This window comes from Centroberyx affinis, unplaced genomic scaffold (genome assembly GCF_046629955.1).
Source record: "Centroberyx affinis isolate AG114_WGS23_722 - 3 ecotype Tasmania unplaced genomic scaffold, CSIRO-AGI_Caff_v1 ptg004977l_1, whole genome shotgun sequence".
In the NCBI taxonomy this organism is placed as follows: domain Eukaryota; kingdom Metazoa; phylum Chordata; class Actinopteri; order Beryciformes; family Berycidae; genus Centroberyx; species Centroberyx affinis.
The window spans coordinates 1-24,275 of NW_027282448.1; the positions used below are offsets into that span (position 1 = coordinate 1).

Here is a 24,275-nt window from a genome sequence, read left to right on the forward strand (position 1 = left end):
TGTGTGTGTTCCAAACTTGGTGTTTCAGTTTTTGTAAAATAAAAGAAAGGAGCTTAGCCAGAACATGTTTAAAGCTGCAATATGAAACTTTTTTTTTTTACATTAACAATGAATAAATAAGATGTATTATACAGCATCATATATGCATCTTTAAGGTATCATGTATTGTGGCTGTGTAGGATGCTAACCAGTTTGCTAACAATATACTGTACATCACTGCAAGGCACATTCAAGGCATATTGCAGCTTTAAACAGTCTGGTGAGTTATGCTGCTCCCATTAAAACCATACCTGTCTGTCACTTTATTAATTACATTAAAGTCTAGTTTAGGGAGCCCACAAAGTAGTGGCCTTGATGTCTATTTAGACTTTTAATACAGATTTACACAAATGACATCTGAGCATAGACCTACTTGGCATCAGTGTTGGGCAAGTTACTGAAAATTAGTAATTAGTTACAGTTACTAGTTACTTCTCTCAAAAAGTAATTTAATTACTTTACCAATTACTGCATAATAAAAGTAATTAGTTACTAGGGAAAGTAACGTTTATGTTAGGCTACTTTTACATGTCTGCTTCAATTCTCTTATTACACATAGCTATATTATTTTAGTGTTGCTGTGGCACAGTGTGGGACAAGACAACTGTCAAATTTTATCTATCATTGTACCCATTATCACTATGATGAAAAGTAAGTAGTGGAACAATAAAACACAATAGATATGTTTTGATAGGTGTATTTATTGTAGCCTCACAGGCTTCAGATCAGCATCAGTTCACTGTGGTGGGCGGAGTTACCGGACCAGTAGCAGTGCTGCCAACTCTTTTCCAAGGAAAGCAGTTATTGGCTGCTCAGAAAGTCGCTAGAAGTGGCCAGATGATGTCATACGATATTTGCATATCAATATATAATGCTGCACTTGTTATGCACGCCGCGGCGTAGCCCGTTTTAATATAAGTGCTGACTCCGCCCACCCGGGCCAGTTTCGGCGTACGCCAGTAACAATTACAAGTGCACCCTATCCTACAGCCCCTGCTGTGGGAAGAGCTGTGATCATCAGGCAAGTAGAGAAAACCGCATCAGCCAAACCAATTTATTGTCAAATGCTTTGGGATTCAACACATTAACAAGCTTCCCATGGTCAGAAAAAGTCTCCAGATTTGTCGCTAGTCACTTTTGAGAAATAAAGTCTCAGGGATGGTAGACTTTTGATTCACTTGCGCCACCGTAAAGTTGGATGATCATAACCCAATAATCCAGTAACGAGTAACGAACCCATTTAAATTTCAGTAATTGTGCTATTTAATTTGAAAAATTATTAGTTACATTACTAGTTACTGCCAAAAATAGTGGAATTACAGAACCGCCCAACACTGCTTGGCATAGACCAGCAAAATTCACAAGAAGGCCAGAATTAGGACACCTTGTGCATAAACTTCCTCATTTCACAAAACCTCACCTGGAGAAGCTCGACTGTAACTCTGACCGGTGAACTTGTGAAAGAGAATCTCACTTGTGAAACGGCATCCTGCCATTTAAGGTACTGGGTTGAATAACCACACACACACCGCACACACACACACACACACACACGCACACACAAAATACCTCTGAAGAGCCAAAAACATGACTTCTTTGATGGTAAGGTACGCTCCGATTCGAAGCAGGTTATTGGAGAGCGAGCTAATCTTTCGTCAATAAAAACAAACTTTTTGTGTGGTGGAGGGGTGAATTTGGCGACAGATGGCGGAGTCGAACTTCAAATTCAAGCGTCTTCAAAGGTTGCGTGTTCTGCCTCACCATATGTGGCATCGCCGACTACAGAGCCTCTAGATTTTGGAACAGGCCAAGAGGGCTGCTGCAACACGGCTGCACCACCTGCTGCTCTGATGTAGCTCTGTTTAAAAAGCTTCACAGGAACTCAGAGTGCGAGGCTGGTGTGTGTGCGTGTGTGTGTGTGTGTGTGTGTGTGTGTGTGTGTGTGTGTGTGTGTGTGTGTGCGTGTGTGTGTGTGTGTGCAGCCTACAGATGGTGACATGGTAGTTTTTCTCTCTGTCTCCTATCAGACAGCAGAGGAGATCGACCAGCTGACAGTGGATGAAGATCTGAACGACATCGAGAGAGCTGTGTACCTGCTCAGGTGAGGGGGGTGGGGGGGGGGGTCCTGACCTTGTCAGACTGTGTGTGTGTGGATTTAAATTTAAATAAAGATTTAAATGTTGATCCTGGACTGCTGATGAAGCTTGTTGTTTGATTACAAGCTGTGTGCTTCCTTTACATGGCTGCCATGAATCAGAACTATTATTAAAGAACAGTAAAGTAAAAATAAATAGTCTCTTCAGTCTCAGTCTCCTCCGACCTGAAACAGAACTCATTATCTGCCGGATCCCAAGGGATGAAAACTAGATCTGGAACCAGATCTACTGGATCTACTGCCAGACTGCTTCCATGCAGCGTGTCCACACTGCAAGAGTCTAGTCTAGTCTAGTCTAGTTTAGTCTAGTCTAGTTTAGTCTAGTCTAGTCTAGTTTAGTCTAGTCTAGTTTATTTTATTTTAGTTTAGTCTAGTTTAGTTTAGTCTAGTCTAGTCTAGTTTAGTCGAGTCTAGTTTAGTTTAGTTTAGTCTAGTCTAGTTTAGTCGAGGCTAGTTCAGTTTAGTCTAGTTTAGTCTAGTCTAGTGTAGTTCAGTTTAGTCTAGTTTAGTTTAGTTTAGTTTAGTTTAGTTTAGTCTAGTCTAGTTTAGTCTAGTCATAGTCTAGTCTAGTTTAGTCTAGTTTACTATAGTTCAGTTTAGTCTAGTTTAGTCTAGTCTAATTCAGTTTAGTTTAGTCTAGTTTAGTATAGTTCGGTTTAGTCTAGTCTAGTCTAGTTCAGTTTAGTCTAGTCTAGAGTGTTGTGGTATGTTGTGGAGCTCTCCCTGATTCCCTCCCTTGAACCCAAACCAGTGAGATTTCAGCACAAAGCCTGTGTTCCTCTGGGAAAGACAAACTGCTGACCTGCTTTGTTTTGTTTGGTAACAAAATTGTTCTCATGTTCACATTCTTCAAAGATTCAAGAAGAATTTTGTTTTACTTATAATTTGTTTTGTTTAGAAAACAAACCGGACGTCCCGTCGGTCACAGCCCATCCGCTCTGCCGTAACCTTTGACCCTCCTGCAGGTTTTAACAGGAACTACGTTTTCTCTCACCTAGTCTCATTATTCCTGTCAGTAAAGCGGCCCAGAACATTATATGCTGATGCCAGATGTAGGAATGCTAATAACCTCAAATCACAGCCTCAGTTAAAGGTTTTAAAATCTGAGTTACTAAACTCACTGAGCGACAAAATGTTTATCATTAGCAACATGATAGAAAATCATCGTTTTGATGCGTTTTTCCTCACTGAGACGTGGTGGAAAATGACGACACTGTTGCACTTAATGAAGAGTCACTTCCAGATTTTAACTGTTTTACTGTCACAAGGAAAGAAAGAAAGAAATGTGTAGCTACTGTTTATTCTAATATAATGTCTTGCAAACACATCTTTCTTGTCGATTTTATTTCCTTCGATACCTAACTTTGATTTTAATGTGATATATCTGTTTTGATTCTTATTGTTTACCAAAATCTGTTAAGATGTTAGCTAGCAGTTCTGCAAGCTCCTCTAAAATATAAATGGTATATTTTAGAGGAGCTTGCAGAACTGCTAGCTAACATCTTAACAGATTTTGACAAAGTTTTAATATTTGGAGAATATTCATACTGACAATGCTTCAGACTGCAAAGCTGCTGAATTTCTTAATTCACTGAACTCCTTTAACCTCCACATGTCTCAGGTCCTACTTGTAAATATACATAGACAAAGACTAGAAGATCACTGATGACAACAGAAACAAATTCTGTCATAAGCTCAAACACAATCGCAGAAGTGAGTGACAGCTCCACCTGTCGCCTACAACCTTTTAAAAATGTTTTTTAATTGCGTAGCTGAGGAAATCTCTTTCCAAGTGCTTTCAACACTGTTGCTGTCAAACCTTTTGAAGAAGATGCTTAGATGCATCCAATACCAGTAATCACAGGCCCGTCTGAGTCTTACGGGCCAACTGTTAACGCCATTGTAAACTTTGAAAAAGTTAATGCTACATGTGGTGTCCTCCAGGGATCGATCCATGGACCCCTTGTACTTGATTTATATTTGCTTCCAGTTGGACAAATTAGGGTTCTCTCCACCAGACTTCGGTCTTGTGGATTCACTGATTCAGCGTATTGAAAACCTCATAATTTTCTACAATTCAGTTATTTTATGTGCTAAGGCTCATAGGCAGGATTTCACAGCCTACCTCAAGTCTCTTAACAGTAAGAATCAGGTCAGAAACCTGGGAATCATCTTAGACACTGATCTCAGTTTTCATAGTCATATCAATTATGTCACTGGCTCAGCTTTTTATCATCTGAAAATCATTTAAAACATCAGGTGTTTTCTGTCACTGTCTGATGCTGAAAAAGTGGTTCATGCCTTAGTTGCCTTAGTGCTCCTCTGGTTTCTGGGACGACTACAGCTCATCCAAAATGCAGCTGCACGGGTTTTGACTGGGATTTGGAAAAATGACCACATCACTGCAGTGGCATCCAGTGAGGCCAGAATTGATTTTAATTTTTTAACGGTCTTTTCCCAAAGTACATTTTAGACTTGCTTGTGTGTTACAAACCCACTAGACCCTTAGTTCATCAGGCAGGGGCCGTTTACCCTTTCCCATGGTTAAATCAAAAACCACGGAAGCTTTTCGCTTTTATGCACCAAGTAAATGGAAGTAAATGGAACGCCATGCCTGAGGCTGAGAGGAGCCCCAACACTTTTAAATGTGTTTACATCAAAGCTGAAACGTTTCCTTTTAATGATGATTTTCACTAGGTTTTAGTTCAGTGCTGCTCTGGTGTTCTACAATTTAAGCTACAGTACAAGCTTATTTCACTTATTTTATTTCCGTTGTATTTCATCTTTTCTACTTTTCTTTTATTTATTTTTTACCCACTACCTCTTCACTGTGAAGTGTCACTCCAGATGAAGTCACACTCCAGCTGTGAATTAATGGCCTCCATGCCATCCACCGGAAACAGGAATCCACTGTCACCATGGCTACCGACTGAGGGCTTGCTTGCCTGCTGTTGTTTTTTATTTATTTATTTAACTGTTATTTATTCAGAGAAGACCAATTGAGAGCAGAGCTCTTTCTCCATGGCTCACTGGGTACAACTGGAGTAATGAGACATTTTCCAACACAATTAAGACACAATACAGTACAAATTATAAAATAAATAAAAAACAGTCTGAGGATAAAAGTTATCAGTTGCTTGGTCTTGTCAACTGTAAATGCTTGATATCAACAAAATAATCCAAGGTTATAAAATGAGATGTGTGTCTGTCATCTATGTTTGTGTCAGTGGTACTAAGGATCTAACTAAGGATAACATTTTAGTGTCAGTGTTAGTTCACTGACTTCTGGTTTGGTCCCCCCTAACGTTAAACATGCCTCTGTCCAAACTCTCCTAAAAAAAACAAACCTGGATCCACTTGCTCTCAGCTATTATCCTAACAGTCCTATCTCCAAATTGACATTTTTAGCCAAGGTACTGTAATAAAAAAAGTTGTCTCCTCTCAGGTAAATATGGTGTTCCACAAGGGTCAATCTTAAGCCCTCTGTTATTCTCCATTTATATGCTGCTACCTGCGACATCACCTGTAAACATAATGTTCCTAATGTTCACAGTTATGCAGATGACACCCGTCCATATGTTCACATCAAACAGCTTCCTCAGATCGCTTCCTTCACTTAAAAATATTTCCAAATATAAGTGACTTTGAAAATTTATCCTGCCTTCATATTGTCACGTTTAAACCTTAACTCCTATAGGCCATATCAGCGTGACGTCACAACAACAAAGAACTTACTTCCGGGTGGATAACGTCGGTGGTGCTGCATCGGCGCTACAGTATTTTTGGTGTTATTTAACCAAAGTAAGACCCCTTTTTAAGCTCTTGTGATTAGAAATGCACAGACATTATGTAGTTCTGGCTGTCCACCGAAAACGAGACGTTCCTGATGTCGTTGCTGTTGATATTTGTTAGTGTATAACCTAACATAACCTAAATATATAGCCTATTTAAGCATGTGTCCACAAACTACTATATTTTTTTTTTTGGGCATTTTATGCTTTATTTGAGAGATATAGTGAGAGAGAGACAGGAAGGTATGGGAGAGAGAGCGAGGGGAGGACATGCAGCAAAGGACCACAGGTCAGATTCGAACCCGGGTCGCTGCGGGAAGGCCTGAGCCAAATGGTACGCGCCATACTCGGTGAGCCACCAGGGCACCCCACAAACTACTATATTTTACCAAAATGTTTAGAAATGATTAAAAGTTCTGTTTTGGCCACTGTCTTATACAAATTAACCATAACTTTCTGTTTTTATTTTATATTATGTTATATAGCCAAACAGTGACAGCCAGTGACACACAGCAGGCTGTTAGTGTGATTCAGTGAGCAGAAGTTCAAATTCAAGTGCTGATCTAACAAAGCAACCTCAAACCAGTCATTCTTTAGTCTTTTGCTTTATAGTAGAAACTGTGGACTGTTCGTTATTTACTTTCAGACTCGATTGTAAAGCATCTTGACTGTAAAGCAGGGTATGATAGCAAAGCCAGATCACAAACCACTGCGTGTGTTGTGCTACTTGTGCTGTGCTAGAACCGCGGTCCATTAAAAACCGTGCGGATAAAACATTTGTGGCACTTTGAAAATATGTTTTACTCATGTAACAGAAAAGGGCTCAAGGATTTCAGAAAGCTTATCATGTTGGCAAAATTTCGGTCAAGAAGTGAAAGATTTTACCCGAATGGTTTTTAATGGAACGCCTTGGGACTGGCAGTGCAGTGCCAGTCACAACGGAGCTACTGCTGTGCTAGACCCAAACGAGACTAGCGAAACCGAGAGACTGTATTTCTGTCACTCTAGCAAGCTCGCACGTTATGCTACCCAACAGCGCCGTTTCTAATTTTTATTACTGACCTGTAAGAAAATGCCTGCCGCAAAACCCGGTCGTGAGTGGTTGCTGCCAGCCTGTCCCCAGTTCTGTAGATGCAGACGGCCTGTGAACTATTATCTGTATCCACCGATTCTGTTAGGTTGCTTTAAAACGGAAAAAGCCTAAACCTAATCCATTATGTACCGAGCTATATTTGGCATTACAGCCCCAAACACAACCCGATTTCGGCATAATCACTAATGTTTGGTTTACTTGACACGTATTTACCGCTGCTTAAAATGAACGATTTCCGCTGCCGACAGATGCAAGTTATCCACCCGGAAGTATAGCCAATCTGTTTGTTTACAAACATTCTGATTTGGACTATTCACTATCATCTTTTAAATCACTTCTCAATTGCACAGGAAAGCCTTTTGATGTTATTTTTGTCCTTTTTTATCCCTGTTGTCATGTTGTCTGTCTCCTTTATTATTATTGTTGTTGTTATTGTTGTATTATTAAGATGACCAGAAAGACTCAGTTCCTTCATGTCACTCATTCTAATTCCCGAGTGGCTGTACACTCAGCTCGACCAATCAGCTCCCTCTGCAAGAGATCAAACCCGCCTCTGTTTCCTGTTTCCATTAGCTTGGGACAGGAAGTGCAGAGAGCCAGTGTCATCAGTAACTTGCCCAGCCTCGTCCGACAGAACCCAGCCGAGACTTTCCGCCGAGTCGTACCGAAGGTCCGGGTACGTATACAGCAAAATACAAACATATGTATACAGCAAAATACAAACATGTATACAGCAAAATACAAACATGTATATAGCAAAATACAAACATGTATACAGCAAAATACAAACATATGTATATAGCAAAATACAAATATATGTATATAGCAAAATACAAATATATGTATACAGCAAAATACAAACATGTATACAGCAAAATACAAACATGTATATAGCAAAATACAAATATATGTATACAGCAAAATACAAACATACGTATACAGTAAAATACAAATATATGTATACAGCAAAATATACATATACAGCAAAATACAAACATGTATACAGCAAAATACAAACATGTATACAGCAAAATACAAACATGTATACAGCAAAATACAAATATATGTATATAGCAAAATACAAATATACGTATACAGCAAAATACAAACATATGTATACAGCAAAATACAAATATATGTATATAGCAAAATACAAATATACGTATACAGCAAAATACAAACATATGCATATGTATACAGCAAAATACAAACATATGTATACAGCAAAATACAAACACAGTATGTATACAGCAAAATACAAATATGTGTATACAGCAAAATACAAACATGTATACAGCAAAATACAAATATATGTATACAGCAAAATACAAACACATGTATACAGCAAAATACAAATATATGTATACAACAAAATACAAACATACAGTATGTATACAGCAAAATACAAACAAATGTATACAGCAAAATACAAACATACAGTATGTATACAGCAAAATACAAATATATGTATACAGCAAAATACAAACATGTATACAGCAAAATACAAACATATGTATATAGCAAAATACAAATATATGTATATAGCAAAATACAAATATATGTATACAGCAAAATACAAACATGTATACAGCAAAATACAAACATGTATATAGCAAAATACAAATATATGTATACAGCAAAATACAAACATACGTATACAGTAAAATACAAATATATGTATACAGCAAAATATACATATACAGCAAAATACAAACATGTATACAGCAAAATACAAACATGTATACAGCAAAATACAAACATATGTATATAGCAAAATACAAATATATGTATATAGCAAAATACAAATATATGTATACAGCAAAATACAAACATGTATACAGCAAAATACAAACATGTATATAGCAAAATACAAATATATGTATACAGCAAAATACAAACATACGTATACAGTAAAATACAAATATATGTATACAGCAAAATATACATATACAGCAAAATACAAACATGTATACAGCAAAATACAAACATGTATACAGCAAAATACAAACATATGTATATAGCAAAATACAAATATACGTATACAGCAAATACAAACATATGTATGCAGCAAAATACAAATATATGTATATAGCAAAATACAAATATACGTATACAGCAAAATACAAATATATGTATACAGCAAAATACAAACATATGTATACAGCAAAATACAAACACAGTATGTATACAGCAAAATACAAATATATGTATACAGCAAAATACAAACATGTATACAGCAAATACAAATATATGTATACAGCAAAATACAAACACATGTATACAGCAAAATACAAATATATGTATACAACAAAATACAAACATACAGTATGTAAACAGCAACATACAAACAAATGTATACAGCAAAATACAAACATACAGTATGTATACAGCAAAATACAAATATATGTATACAGCAAAATACAAACATGTATACAGTAAAATGCAAACAAATGTATATAGCAAAATACAAATATATACGTATACAGCAAAATACAAACATACAGTATGTATACAACAAAATACAAATATATGTACAAGTATAACATGTACAGCAAAAATCCATGTCACTTCTAATCAAAAATGTGGCAGTTAGTTAATTAGCTAAAGGTCAACAACTTTGGGGGGGGGGCACCTTTCACGCACCTTCAAACTGCTTGGCTCTCCATACACGGGCAACAGTTCACCCGACAAAGTTCACACATTAGTCACAGTTCCTCCTCACAAAAACACAGCGCTGAAAACATACTTAACATACATAAAACTTCAATTAATAGCACAGGCTTTTATTTGCTTCAAACACTGAACTCAACCGGCCTATATTTGGGACAGGCGTCTATATGGGACAGGCCTTTAATTCCTTTCGCACAAAGAGAGAGAGAGAGAGAGCGAGAGAGAGCGAGCGAGCGGTGGTCGAGCGAGCTAGAAAGTGAATGAAGAGAGGGAACGGTGGTAGTGAGAAAGTCGGTGAATCAGAGAAATTAAACGTTATTTCTGCATGTTTCACAGCGGTTACGTTCTAAAGCACAGAGAGCAGAGAGAGAGAGAGAGAGCCCTGTATCAAAATACCACTAGCCTACCTTAGAAAGGATGAAAGCAGAAAAAAGATCAAAGGAGAAATGTCTTGCTGCTGCTTCTCCTGAGTTTTGTTCAGCAAATTTGAAAACTGACAGCTTGAATTTCAGGTCGTAGTTTTTTCTCTGTGCCGCCATGGCGATCAGCAATGTGACTGACGTTTGAATGCAAGTAAAAAAAAAAAAAACTGCTTCGCAGCGTCAATGGCAACCGGCGTCTAATTGAGACCGGCCTTTATTTGTCAAAACGTGTAGCCACACCCGGCCAGTGAAGGGACTCAGCTTTTAATTGAAGTTTTACGGTATAACATAAAGTTAGAGACAAGGGCTCAGACAAGCGACTTCACCATACAAAAGTAAACTCTGACTCCGCAAGAGCGGAAGTGTGACGTCACTATATAGACACCCAAGCAGCGATCATTACATATAAAATTACATTTAAAAAAACGAATATCCGAATCCCAAAATTGAGAACCGAATACCTACCCAAAGAACGAATATCCGAATAGTCGAATATTCGGGTCCAGCCCTAGTGGATTCTGCCTCAAACTCCTGCTGGGTTTCACTCCTCAGCCTGCTGCTTCTCTCGTCTCCCACACATCGCTCTCTCTTCTAACCAACTTCTGCTTCCTGTCTGACACAGGAAGTACTTCAAGTAGCCGGAGCGGACATCCAGCTGGCGGCGGCCGCCTCCCTTCCTGACGATACTGCAAGACGACATCGTCCTGATCCACACACACACCTACTCCATCCTGAAGACAGTGCTGCTCAACCTGAACCACAGAGATGCAGGTATTCACCAAAACCTCCGGATGTTCAGGACGTATCTTGGTGACGAAATGCTGGATACTGCCTGAACTGGAAAACAATAGACAGCCTTGATTCCAAATGATACACAGTTTTGTTTTTTATTTAAGCTTTATTTAACCAGGTGAGTCAGATAAGAAGATGTTCTGTAATATGAATCCTCTACACAGATTAGCACAGAATTACACAGAATTTTAGGTTTTAGGTCTGAAATCTGTTGTCCCTCTAGTCTGCAGTGAGTAATGTCTTTGTCTTTCATGACTAACTCTCTCCAGCTCCATAGAGAATTAAAGGTAAAGATGAAGACAAACTGTCGGAGGCCAGGACTGATTTCTGGGCATCAGGCCACTTCCTGGTTTAGATCTGACAGCGTTACCAGGTCGAGCTCACTTGAATAGAAAAGTCTAGACAAATATTCGGTCTTCTCTGCCAGGCTGCACCTCCTCAGGAAATCACACATTAGTTCAGTCCTTCTCCAATACAAGAACCAAAACAGTTTTATTTCCCCTGATGTCACAGTTGAGTATCTTTTTCCCATTCACCAAGGTCTGAAAAACTAGAAAAGCCATTTACTGGATATAAACAGTTTTTGGAGAGGCGATGAAGTGTCCTCAGCTCTACAGCAGGCTGGTTTCCAGTTTCATGCAGAATCCCCCAACTTACTCCAGTCCTGCTCAGCGCAGTGTGACAGGGATTTACCAGCGGTGAAGATAGGCAGTATGATGAACGGATGATGAGGAAATATCAATACATTACAGCCAGCCACACGTTAACAAGTCCTCTGGATATCATGTAAATAAAACAGTGGGGGAGTTTTGGTCTGAGGAAGAGATGTTTCACGGTTGTGGCGTGGCAGCGTGCTCGCTAGGAGGTTAGCTTGACTCCACTGACTGCAGCTAGAAACTTTGTACTGCAGTTCATGTTGAACTCGTCCAGAGGGAAGAGCCTCCACAGGGGGGCGCTGTGGGAGACCGGAGGGAAGAGCCTCCACAGGGGGGAAGAGCCTCCACTGGAGAGCGCTGTGGGAGACCGGAGGGAAGAGCCTCCACAGGGGGGCGCTGTGGGAGACCGGAGGGAAGAGCCTCCACAGGGGGGAAGAGCCTCCACTGGAGGGCGCTGTGGGAGACCGGAGGGAAGAGCCTACACTGGAGGGCGCTGTGGGAGACCGGAGGGAAGAGCCTCCACAGGGGGGAAGAGCCTCCACTGGAGGGCGCTGTGGGAGACCGGAGGGAAGAGCCTCCACAGGGGGGCGCTGTGGGAGACCGGAGGGAAGAGCCTCCACAGGGGGGAAGAGCCTCCACTGGAGGGCGCTGTGGGAGACCGGAGGGAAGAGCCTCCACAGGGGACACCTCAACAATGTGTAGGCGGGACTAACTGTTAATATGTAATGACGGCGGCTCGGTGGGCTGCGGCTCGCACCATGTGAGCGTGACGTTGTGGGTTTGAATTCCGCCTGTCACCCCCCCCCCCCCCCCCCCCCCCCGCCAGTCTTTCCTGTCTCTCTCAACTCTGAATTGTCTATTAAAGGCAAACATGGCAAAAACAAAAATCATAAAAGAAAAAAAAACATGAAGCAGTAACAGTACAGGTTTGGTGAAAAGACAAAGCTGCTGTAGTTTGACGGATGAAGGAGAAGGCAGAGCAGAGACCAGAGTAACATAACATAACATTTCATTACATTACATAATATTTTCTGTTCTGTCCTGAAGTGGTGAGCACTGCCTGGCTGGAAACTCTGCTGTCTGCTATCAACACTTTACCAAAGGAGACGATCAAACAGGAGGTACAGAGACTGCAAGGGGGGAATCTGACTCTGCAGTATAATTATTATTATTATTATTATTATTATTATTATAATTATGATGATCATTATTATTATTATTATAAGTATTCGTATTATTATTATCAGTCTCGCTCTCTACCTGTCTCCCTCTCTACCTGTCTCTCTCTCTACCTCTCTACCTGTCTCTCTCTCTACCTGTCTCTCTCTCAGGTCCTGAACCCTCTGGTGTATAAATCCCAGCTGACTCAGTCTGTTCAGGCTCGTCTGGCCAGCTGTAGGATTCTGGGAAAAGTCGCCTGCAAGTTTGATTCCCACATGTGAGCTGCAGTACACTCTGTACACAGTACACTATGTAGCACTACACACTATGTAGAGGTTGTGTTGTCTACTGTCTGTTATTAATCAGATTATTATTATTATAATTATTAATAAGAAGTTGTGCTGTTTGCTGCCTGTTATGAATCAGATTATTAGCATTCTAAGTATTAATGCAAGGTTCCTCTGTGTCAGAGTGAAGAAGGAGCTGCTGCCTCTGGCCCGGTCTCTCTGTCAGGATGTGGAGTACGAGGTTCGCTCCTGTATGTGCCGCCAGCTGGAGAACATTGGCAGGGGGATCGGGTAAAAACCACCAAACTGACAAACAGCACAACAAAGAACTGCTGCAGGCCTGATTTTACCAACTTGACACTGTAGAGACTAGAACCCAACACGTGTTGGATAAAGACTAGAACCCAACACGTGTTGGATAAAGACTAGAACCCAACACGTGTTTGATAAAGACTAGAACCCGACATGTTGTGTCGGGTAAAGACTAGAACCCGACATGTTGTGTCAGTAGAGACTAGAACCCAACATGTGTACAGTAGAGACTAGAACCCGACACGTTGTGTCGGGTAAAGACTAGAACCCAACATGTTGTGTCAGTAGAGACTAGAACCCAACATGTTGTGTCAGTAGAGACTAGAACCCAACATGTTGTGTCGGGTAAAGACTAGAACCCGACACGTTGTGTCAGTAGAGACTAGAACCCAACATGTTGTGTCAGTAGAGACTAGAACCCAACATGTTGTGTCGGGTAAAGACTAGAACCCAACATGTTGTGTCAGTAGAGACTAGAACCCGACATGTTGTGTCAGTAGAGACTAGAACCCAACATGTTGTGTCGGGTAAAGACCGAAACCCAACATGTTGTGTTGGGTCAGTAGAGACTAGAACCCGACATGTTGTGTCGGGTCAGTAGAGACTAGAAGCCGACATGTTGTGTCGGGTCAGTAGAGACTAGAACCCGACATGTTGTGTCAGTAGAGACTAGAACCCGACATGTTGTGTCGGGTCAGTAGAGACTACAACCCGACATGTTGTGTCAGTAGAGACTAGAACCCGACATGTTGTGTCAGTAGAGACTAGAACCCGACATGTTGTGTCGGGTCAGTAGAGACTAGAACCCGCCATGTTGTGTCAGTAGAGACTAGAACCCGACATGTTGTGTCGGGTAAAGACCAGAACCCGACATGTTGTGTCAGTAGAGACTAGAACCCGACATGTTGTGTCGGGTAAAGACCAGAACCCGACATGTTGTGTCAGTAGAGACTAGAACCCGACATGTTGTGTCAGTAGAGACTAGAACCCGACATGTTGTGTCGGGTAAAGACCAGAACCCGACATGGTGTGTCAGTAGAGACTAGAACCCGACATGTGTCAGTAGAGACTAGAACCCGACATGTTGTGTCGGGTAAAGACTAGAACCCGACATGTTGTGTCAGTAGAGACTAGAACCCGACATGTTTTGTCGGGTAAAGACCAGAACCCAACATGTTGTGTCAGTAGAGACTAGAACCCGACATGTTGTGTCAGTAGAGACTAGAACCCAACATGTTGTGTCGGGTAAAGACCAAAACCCAACATGTTGTGTTGGGTCAGTAGAGACTAGAACCCGACATGTTGTGTCGGGTCAGTAGAGACTAGAAGCCAACATGTTGTGTCGGGTCAGTAGAGACTAGAACCCGACATGTTGTGTTGGGTAAAGACTAGAACCCAACATGTTGTGTTTGGGTCAGTAAAGACTAGAACCCAACATGTTGTGTTGGGTCAGTAGAGACTAGAACCCGACATGTTGTGTCGGGTCAGTAGAGACTAGAAGCCAACATGTTGTGTCGGGTCAGTAGAGACTAGAACCCGACATGTTGTGTTGGGTAAAGACTAGAAGCCAACATGTTGTGTCGGGTCAGTAGAGACTAGAACCCGACATGTTGTGTCGGGTCAGTAGAGACTAGAAGCCAACATGTTGTGTCGGGTCAGTAGAGACTAGAACCCGACATGTTGTGTTGGGTAAAGACTAGAACCCAACATGTTGTGTTTGGGTCAGTAAAGACTAGAAGCCAACATGTTGTGTTGGGTCAGTAGAGACTAGAACCCAACATGTTGTGTCGGGTAAAGACCAGAACCCAACATATTGTGTCAGTAGAGACTAGAACCCGACATGTTGTGTCAGTAGAGACTAGAACCCGACATGTTGTGTCGGGTAAAGACCAGAACCCGACATGATGTGTCAGTAGAGACTAGAACCCGACATGTTGTGTCGGGTAAAGACCAGAACCCGACATGATGTGTCAGTAGAGACTAGAACCCGACATGTTGTGTCAGTAGAGACTAGAACCCACATGTTGTGTCGGGTAAAGACTAGAACCCGACATGTTGTGTCAGTAGAGACTAGAACCCGACATGTTGTGTCGGGTAAAGACCAGAACCCGACATGTTGTGTCAGTAGAGACTAGAACCCGACATGTTGTGTCAGTAGAGACTAGAACCCGACATGTTGTGTCAGTAGAGACTAGAACCCACATGTTGTGTCGGGTAAAGACTAGAACCCGACATGTTGTGTCAGTAGAGACTAGAACCCGACATGTTGTGTCGGGTAAAGACCAGAACCCAACATGTTGTGTCAGTAGAGACTAGAACCCAACATGTTGTGTCGGGTAAAGACCAGAACCCAACATGTTGTGTCAGTAGAGACTAGAACCCAACATGTTGTGTCGGGTAAAGACCAAAACCCAACATGTTGTGTTGGGTCAGTAGAGACTAGAACCCGACATGTTGTGTCGGGTCAGTAGAGACTAGAACCCGACATGTTGTGTCGGGTCAGTAGAAACTAGAACCCAACATGTTGTGTTGGGTAAAGACTAGAACCCAACATGTTGTGTTGGGTCAGTAAAGACTAGAACCCAACATGTTGTGTTGGGTCAGTAGAGACTAGAACCCAACATGTTGTGTCGGGTAAAGACCAGAACCCAACATGATGTGTCAGTAGAGACTAGAACCCGACATGTTGTGTCAGTAGAGACTAGAACCCGACATGTTGTGTCGGGTAAAGACTAGAACCCGACATGTTGTGTCAGTAGAGACTAGAACCCGACATGTTGTGTCGGGTAAAGACCAGAACCCGACATGTTGTGTCAGTAGAGACTAGGACCCGACATGTTGTGTCAGTAGAGACTAGAACCCAACATGTTGTGTCGGGTAAAGACTAGAACCCAACATGTTGTGTTGGGTCAGTAGAGACTAGAACCCGACATGTTGTGTCGGGTCAGTAGAGACTAGAACCCGACATGTTGTGTCGGGTCAGTAGAAACTAGAACCCAACATGTTGTGTTGGGTAAAGACTAGAACCCAACATGTTGTGTTGGGTCAGTAAAGACTAGAACCCAACATGTTGTGTTGGGTCAGTAGAGACTAGAACCCAACATGTTGTGTCGGGTAAAGACCAGAACCCAACATGATGTGTCAGTAGAGACTAGAACCCGACATGTTGTGTCAGTAGAGACTAGAACCCAACATGTTGTGTCGGGTAAAGACCAGAACCCAACATGTTGTGTCAGTAGAGACTAGAACCCGACATGTTGTGTCAGTAGAGACCAGAACCCAACATGTTGTGTCAGTAGAGACCAGAACCCAACATGTTGTGTCAGTAGAGACCCGAACCCAACATGTTGTGACAGAGGTCCCAGAGAAGACGCTCTGACGGGACAGAGGTCCCGGGGTGCAGAGGCACCGCTGCGTTAGTGCTGTCAGCCTGGGATACCTGGTTGTCTTTCCACCAGTCCAGTGGATTCGTATCAAGTGCTGGACACATTTCTTGCGAATAGCTCCACTTTGGTTTAATGGTCAGTTGGACTAACCGGCTGCGATGACGCAATTCAAACAGACGTTAACTGTTAAGGTTAATCGACATGATACATAACAAACAATAAATCGATCATCGATTTATGTTGGACATCCCTAAAAAAGAATAGAACCCAACATGTTGTGTAGCATAAAGACTAGAACCCAACATGTTGTTCCTGTTCTCCAGGTCGGAGGACTCGAAGGCTGAGGTTCTCCCTGAACTGGTGGAACTGGCTGCTGATGAGGAGAGCAGCGTTCGCCTGGCGGCGTTCGACACCATCATCAACCTGATGGAGACCATCGACAGCGGTGAGTGAATTTATTTTTCCAGGGTTTTTTGGGGTATTTTATTTTATTTCTCCTAAATTACATGATTGTGGAAAAGGGAACCCTAAAGCTGCGTTCAGACTCTGGTCTCCAGGTCTACAGGTCTCCAGGTCTACAGGTCTACAGAGGGTCTGGTGTACTGAGCTCCTCCTCTCTGGTCTCTGGTGGTTCATGTCGTCACGCTGGCTGCACCAGCTGATGATGTCAGACTGTCATAGCGTTGCATTCCTCTCGGTTTTATTTTATTTGGCAAATACTTGTTGTTCTAATTCATCAAGTAAACAATAATAAGGTAAATATAACGACCTACACTGCCTTGATCTGTCAGAGCTGAAAACAGCTGAAGCAGCTGAGCTTCATTCTGTAGCTGCTGCTCTCAGTTTGTTTCCATTGAAAACTAATGACTTGCTGACTGACTTGCTGACTTGCTGACTGACTTGCTGACTTGCTGACTGACTTGCTGACTTGCTGACTGACTTGCTGACTGACTTGCTGACTTGCTGACTGACTTGCTGACTTGCTGGCTGACTTGCTGACTTGCTGACTGACTTGCTGACTTGCTGACTTGCTGACTGACTTGCTGACTTGCTGACTGACTTGCTGACTTGCTGACTTGCTGTAGCTCTGCAGCCGCAGTCAACGCACCATAAAGAGTCAGACTTTTCTAACCTTATTTTGGATTTTTACTATCCTAGTATCTCTTTTACTATCCTACCACTAGTAGATTACATGTGTATTAGTTTAAAAGCAGAGTGGGGTGGGGTGGCAGAACATATTGAAATATCGCGATATTCAATAATATGAAATATCTGCCCAAGCCTGTTGGAGCTGCAGCTGGATGCAGCTGAACAGAAGAGTCCAGTCTGCAGCTCGCGAGGCTCCGCCCACACACTGCTGTCTCTGCTGCCTCCTCTCTGTCTGTACATTCATGCTGTCGGCCCACAGCAGCGGCCCACGCTTCACATTCAGCTCTGCTCCCACATACTATCACCGCTCCAAACACACATCCTCCACTTGATTCACGTCAGACTTTCAGTTTCTCTGTCACAGAATCTGAATCAGACAGACAGAGTGAACACCGAGTCCACAAGTCAAAATGTTCACAAGTCAACATCTCCACTAAAATTATTCAGATTAATACAATTAATCCAGTCCCTGCTGACCTGATATTCTGTCTCTCTCCTTGTCTCTCTGTCTCTCTCTCTCTCTCTGTCTGTCTCTCTCTCTTTCTCTCTCTCTCTCTCCTGGTGCTGACAGTGTGTTCAGTGTCTCTCGCCCCTCTTTATGCCACATTATGAAATCTTACACCATCTTAGCTCATTTTGTGTTAAAGCTGCATTTAGCAGTTTAGTTCATTGGCGGCTGGATTTTTACATTCAAATCTGTGTGCAGCTTTAAAGATGAATTGTTGTAATGTGTGCAGTCGTTTTTCACTATTATTATTATACTACGCTATTTATGTTGATTCTGGTAAATTAATATACATGTTAGTGTTGGAAATAAGCTTTAGTGTCTTCTGTGTCACTGCAACGCTTTAATCTAGACTGTAAACACAGCTTCACCTCTACCTCCTCCTCCTCCTCCTCCTCCACCCTCTCCCCCTCCTCCTCTTCGTCCTCCTCCTCCTGTTCCTCTTCCTCCTCTTCCTCCCCCTCCTCCCTCTTCTCCTCCTCCTCCCTCTCCCTCTCCCCCTCTTCCTCCCCCTCCTCCCTCCTCCAGATGATAGAGTTCATGTCCTGGTTCCTCTCCTGATGTCGGTGTGTGAACCTTCTCAGGCTGATGAAGCCGTTGTTGCGTCTTTGTCCTTCCAGTACGGGAAACTCTGCAACGGCCTGTCAGGTCAGCACAGAGCCAATCCACATGATCTAGAGAGCAGAGTAAACGTGACGGTGTGATGTAATGATGTATAAAGACATGATGACGGTGTGATGTAATGATGTATAAAGACATGATGACGGTGTGATGTAATGATGTATAAAGACATGATGACGGTGTGATGTAATGATGTATAAAGACATGATGACGGTGTGATGTAATGATGTATAAAGACATGATGAAGTGAATGTGTGTTCTGCCGCTCAGCGTCTCTGTCGGACGAGCAGCGCGCTCGGCTGCTGCAGCGCTTCAAGACGCTGTGTGTGGTCGGCCTGCAGGCTGAAGGCAGCCAGACCGACAGCAACGAATACACTCTGATCCGCTGCAACTGCTGCTTCAACCTGCCGGTACACACACACACACACACACACACACACACACACACACACACAGCCCACACATAGCTTTAGGTTATATTGTATAAATGGTTTGTTTTTCTTTCAGACGTTGAATGTAACTCTGTACCCTCTATTCTACCTGTCTGTCTGTCTGTCTATCTGTCTGTCTGTCTGTCTGTCTGTCTGTCTGTCTGTCCGCCTGTCTGTCTCTCTTTCCAGGCTATGATTGTGTTTGCTGACTCCGCCCACTTCCTGTCAGAACTCTATCCGTCCTTCTCCAGTCTGTGTCACGATCCAGAGGTCAGCGTCCGCCGCAGCGCCGCCGCCGGCTTCCACCAGGTCAGATAACTATTACTAAAACTACATAACCATAACTATAACTAACTATAACTATAACCATAGCCATTACTGTGATTATAACTATAACTGTGACTATAACTATAACTGTGACAATGACAATGACTATAACTGTGACTATAACTGTGACTATAACTATAACTGTGACTATAACTGTGACTATAACTATAACTGTGACAATGACTATAACTATAACAATGACTATAACTATACCTGTGACTATAACTATACCTGTGACTATAACTATAACTGTGACTATAACTATACCTATGACAATAACTATAACTGTGACAATGACTATAACTGTGACTATAACTATAACTATAACTGACTATAACTGTGACAATGACTATAACTATAACTGTGACAATGACTATAACTATACCTGTGACTATAACTATACCTGTGACTATAACTATAACTGTGACTATAACTATACCTGTGACTATAACTATACCTGTGACTATAACTATAACTGTGACTATAACTATACCTGTGACTATAACTATACCTGTGACTATAACTATAACTGTGACTATAACTATACCTGTGACTATAACTATACCTGTGACTATAACTATAACTGTGACTATAACTATACCTGTGACTATAACTATAACTGTGACTATAACTATACCTGTGACAATGACTATAACTATACCTGTGACTATAACTATACCTGTGACTATAACTATACCTGTGACTATAACTATAACTGTGACAATGACTATAACTATACCTGTGACTATAACTATACCTGTGACTATAACTATACCTGTGACTATAACTATAACTGTGACAATGACTATAACTATAACAATGACTATAACTATAACAATGACTATAACTATACCTGTGACTATATAACTGTGACTATAACTATACCTGTGACTATAACTATAACTGTTACTATAACTATAACTGTGACAATGACTATAACTATCACTGTGACTATATCTATAACTGTGGCTATAACTATAACTGACTTTAACTGTTACTATAACTATAACTGTGACTATAACTATAACTGTGACAATGACTATAACTATAACTGTGACTATAACTATAACTGTGGCTATAACTATAACTGACTTTAACTGTGACTATAACTGTGACTATAACTATAACTGTGACAATGACTATAACTATAACAATGACTATAACTATACCTGTGACTATATAACTGTGACTATAACTATACCTGTGACTATAACTATAACTGTGACTATAACTATACCTGTGACTATAACTATACCTGTGACTATAACTATACCTGTGACTATAACTATACCTGTGACTATAACTATACCTGTGACTATAACTATAACTGTGACTATAACTATACCTGTGACTATAACTATAACTATGACTATAACTGTGACAATGACTATAACTGTGACTATAACTATACCTGTGACTATAACTATAACTATGACTATAACTGTGACAATGACTATAACTATAACTATGACTATAACTGTGACAATGACTATAACTATACCTGTGACAATGACTATAACTGTGACTATAACTATACCTGTGACAATGACTATAACTGTGACTATAACTATACCTGTGACTATAACTATAACTGTGACTATAACTATACCTGTGACTATAACTATAACTGTGACTATAACTATACCTGTGACAATGACTATAACTATAACTATGACTATAACTGTGACAATGACTATAACTATACCTGTGACAATGACTATAACTGTGACAATGACTATAACTGTGACTATAACGATACCTGTGACTATAACTATAACTGTGACTATAACTATAACTGTGACTATAACTATACCTGTGACAATGACTATAACTATAACTGTGACTATAACTATAACTGTGACTATAACTATACCTGTGACTATAACTATAACTGTGACTATAACTATACCTGTGACAATGACTATAACTATAACTGTGACTATAACTATACCTGTGACTATAACTATAACTGTGACTATAACTATACCTGTGACTATAACTATAACTGTGACTATAACTATACCTGTGACAATGACTATAACTATACCTGTGACTATAACTATAACTGTGACAATGACTATAACTATACCTGTGACAATGACTATAACTGTGACTATAACTATACCTGTGACAATGACTATAACTGTGACTATAACTATACCTGTGACTATAACTATAACTGTGACTATAACTATACCTGTGACTATAACTATAACTGTGACTTTAACTATACCTGTGACTATAACTATAACTGTGACAATGACTATAACTGTGACTATAACTATAACTGTGACAATGACTATAACTATACCTGTGACAATGACTATAACTGTGACTATAACTATATCTGTGACAATGACTATAACTGTGACTATAACTATACCTGTGACAATGACTATAACTGTGACTATAACTATACCTGTGACAATGACTATAACTGTGACTATAACTATACCTGTGACTATAACTATAACTGTGACAATGACTATAACTATACCTGTGACTATAACTATAACTGTGACAATGACTATAACTATACCTGTGACTATAACTATAACTGTGACAATGACTATAACTATACCTGTGACAATGACTATAACTGTGACTATAACTATACCTGTGACTATAATTATAACTGTGACAATGATTATAACTATACCTGTGACAATGACTATAACTATAACTGTGACTATAACTATACCTGTGACTATAACTATAACTGTGACTATAACTATACCTGTGACTATAACTATAACTGTGACAATGACTATAACTATACCTGTGACTATAACTATACCTGTGACTATAACTATACCTGTGACTATAACTATAACTGTGACAATGACTATAACTATACCTGTGACAATGACTATAACTGTGACTATAACTATACCTGTGACTATAACTATAACTGTGACTATAACTATACCTGTGACTATAACTATACCTGTGACTATAACTATACCTGTGACTATAACTATAACTGTGACAATGACTATAACTATAACTGTGACTATAACTGTGACAATGACTATAACTGTGACTATAACTGTGACAATGACTATAACTATACCTGTGACTATATAACTGTGACTATAACTATACCTGTGACTATATAACTGTGACTATAACTATACCTGTGACTATATAACTTTGACTATAACTATACCTGTGACTATATAACTGTGACTATAACTATACCTGTGACTATATAACTTTGACTATAACTATACCTGTGACTATAACTATAACTGTGACTATAACTATACCTGTGACTATAACTATAACTGTGACAATGACTATAACTATAACTGTTACTATAACTATAACTGTGACAATGACTATAACTATAACTGTTACTATAACTATAACTGTGACTATAACTATAACTGTGGCTATAACTATAACTGACTATAACTGTGACTATAACTATAACTGTGACAATGACTATACCTGTGACTATAACTATAACTGTATAACTGTGACTATAACTATAACTTTGACAATAACTATGTGATTATAACTATAAAAAAAAAAAAAAAAATTAGGCAGTAAAACACATTTAGAAGAACACACCAGAAGCAACACTTCATCTTGTCCCGTTCTGTTATTGTGCTATAGAACATGATGCAGTGGTCTGTACTGCGTTCTGTAGAGAATAATAGTGTAAGCCTCTGGTTGAAAAGCTGTATAGAAACTTCACCCATGTCACATGATGGTTTCTCCTCTTTTCATTGGCTCCTGTTCTTCTCCAGGTAGTGAAGCTCCTCGGTTCGAACGTCCATCTGGTCCACAAGGAGCTGCTGGTTCTGCTGCAGGACGACTCTCTGGAGGTAAAACTACTTCGTGATTATCATGACCTCCCAGCATCGCCCTCTGCGCTGAGGTCAGATACTTCCTGCAAGCTGTAGATTCACAACTAGCAGGCTCTCTTTGCCATTTAACCAGCTATGTACCATGCTAACAGTAGACTGACAGTAGACTGACAGTAGTCCTTCAGTTGTATGTTGAATGGGGGTTGTATGTTGTATGGGTATACAGTATGTTGTATGTTGTATGCTGACTCCCAGCTGTAAAACAAATTGACCCCTGTAGATATCAAATAAATGTTACTGTCACAGGGTGAAGGAAGACAGTCTACTGGCACAGCTTTTCTATTGGGGAGCAACTACAGCAGACAGCATGCCGGAGTGGGAACTAGTGTACATGATATTCTTTATTACAACATGGTTTAAAATGACAATTGTTAAAAATACTCGAGTAAAAAAACAAACAACAATAAGCTTTGCAGTGTCGTGTCAATGTCCACCGGCGTCCCGAGTGGCCGAGTGGGACTTAGACCACCGGACCACCGGACCAACGGACCGGAGACTTGACAGCTTCAGATAAAACAAACAGCCCCCCCCCCCCCACAGTCAGCCTTTTGGTTCTGTAGGGCTTAGGTGTTGACTCAGTCTCTTAGGTACTTAACAAATGTT

At 40.6% G+C, this 24,275-nt stretch overlaps 1 protein-coding gene across 1 annotated transcript in view; it reads left to right on the forward strand.

Moving 5' to 3' along the window:
• Positions 1-2,066: 2,066 nt before the first annotated feature.
• Positions 2,067-24,275, forward strand: part of ppp4r4 (protein phosphatase 4, regulatory subunit 4) — a gene marked incomplete at its 5' end in the record, with an annotated part of 35,494 nt that continues 13,285 nt past the window's right edge. The window contains 12 exon segments of the mRNA XM_071545599.1: positions 2,067-2,140; positions 7,652-7,754; positions 10,793-10,843; positions 10,845-10,941; positions 12,666-12,739; positions 12,950-13,056; positions 13,250-13,357; positions 17,088-17,209; positions 18,947-19,066; positions 19,310-19,449; positions 19,660-19,779; positions 23,553-23,630. Of these exon segments, the coding sequence (XP_071401700.1) occupies positions 2,067-2,140; positions 7,652-7,754; positions 10,793-10,843; positions 10,845-10,941; positions 12,666-12,739; positions 12,950-13,056; positions 13,250-13,357; positions 17,088-17,209; positions 18,947-19,066; positions 19,310-19,449; positions 19,660-19,779; positions 23,553-23,630 (1,194 nt within the window).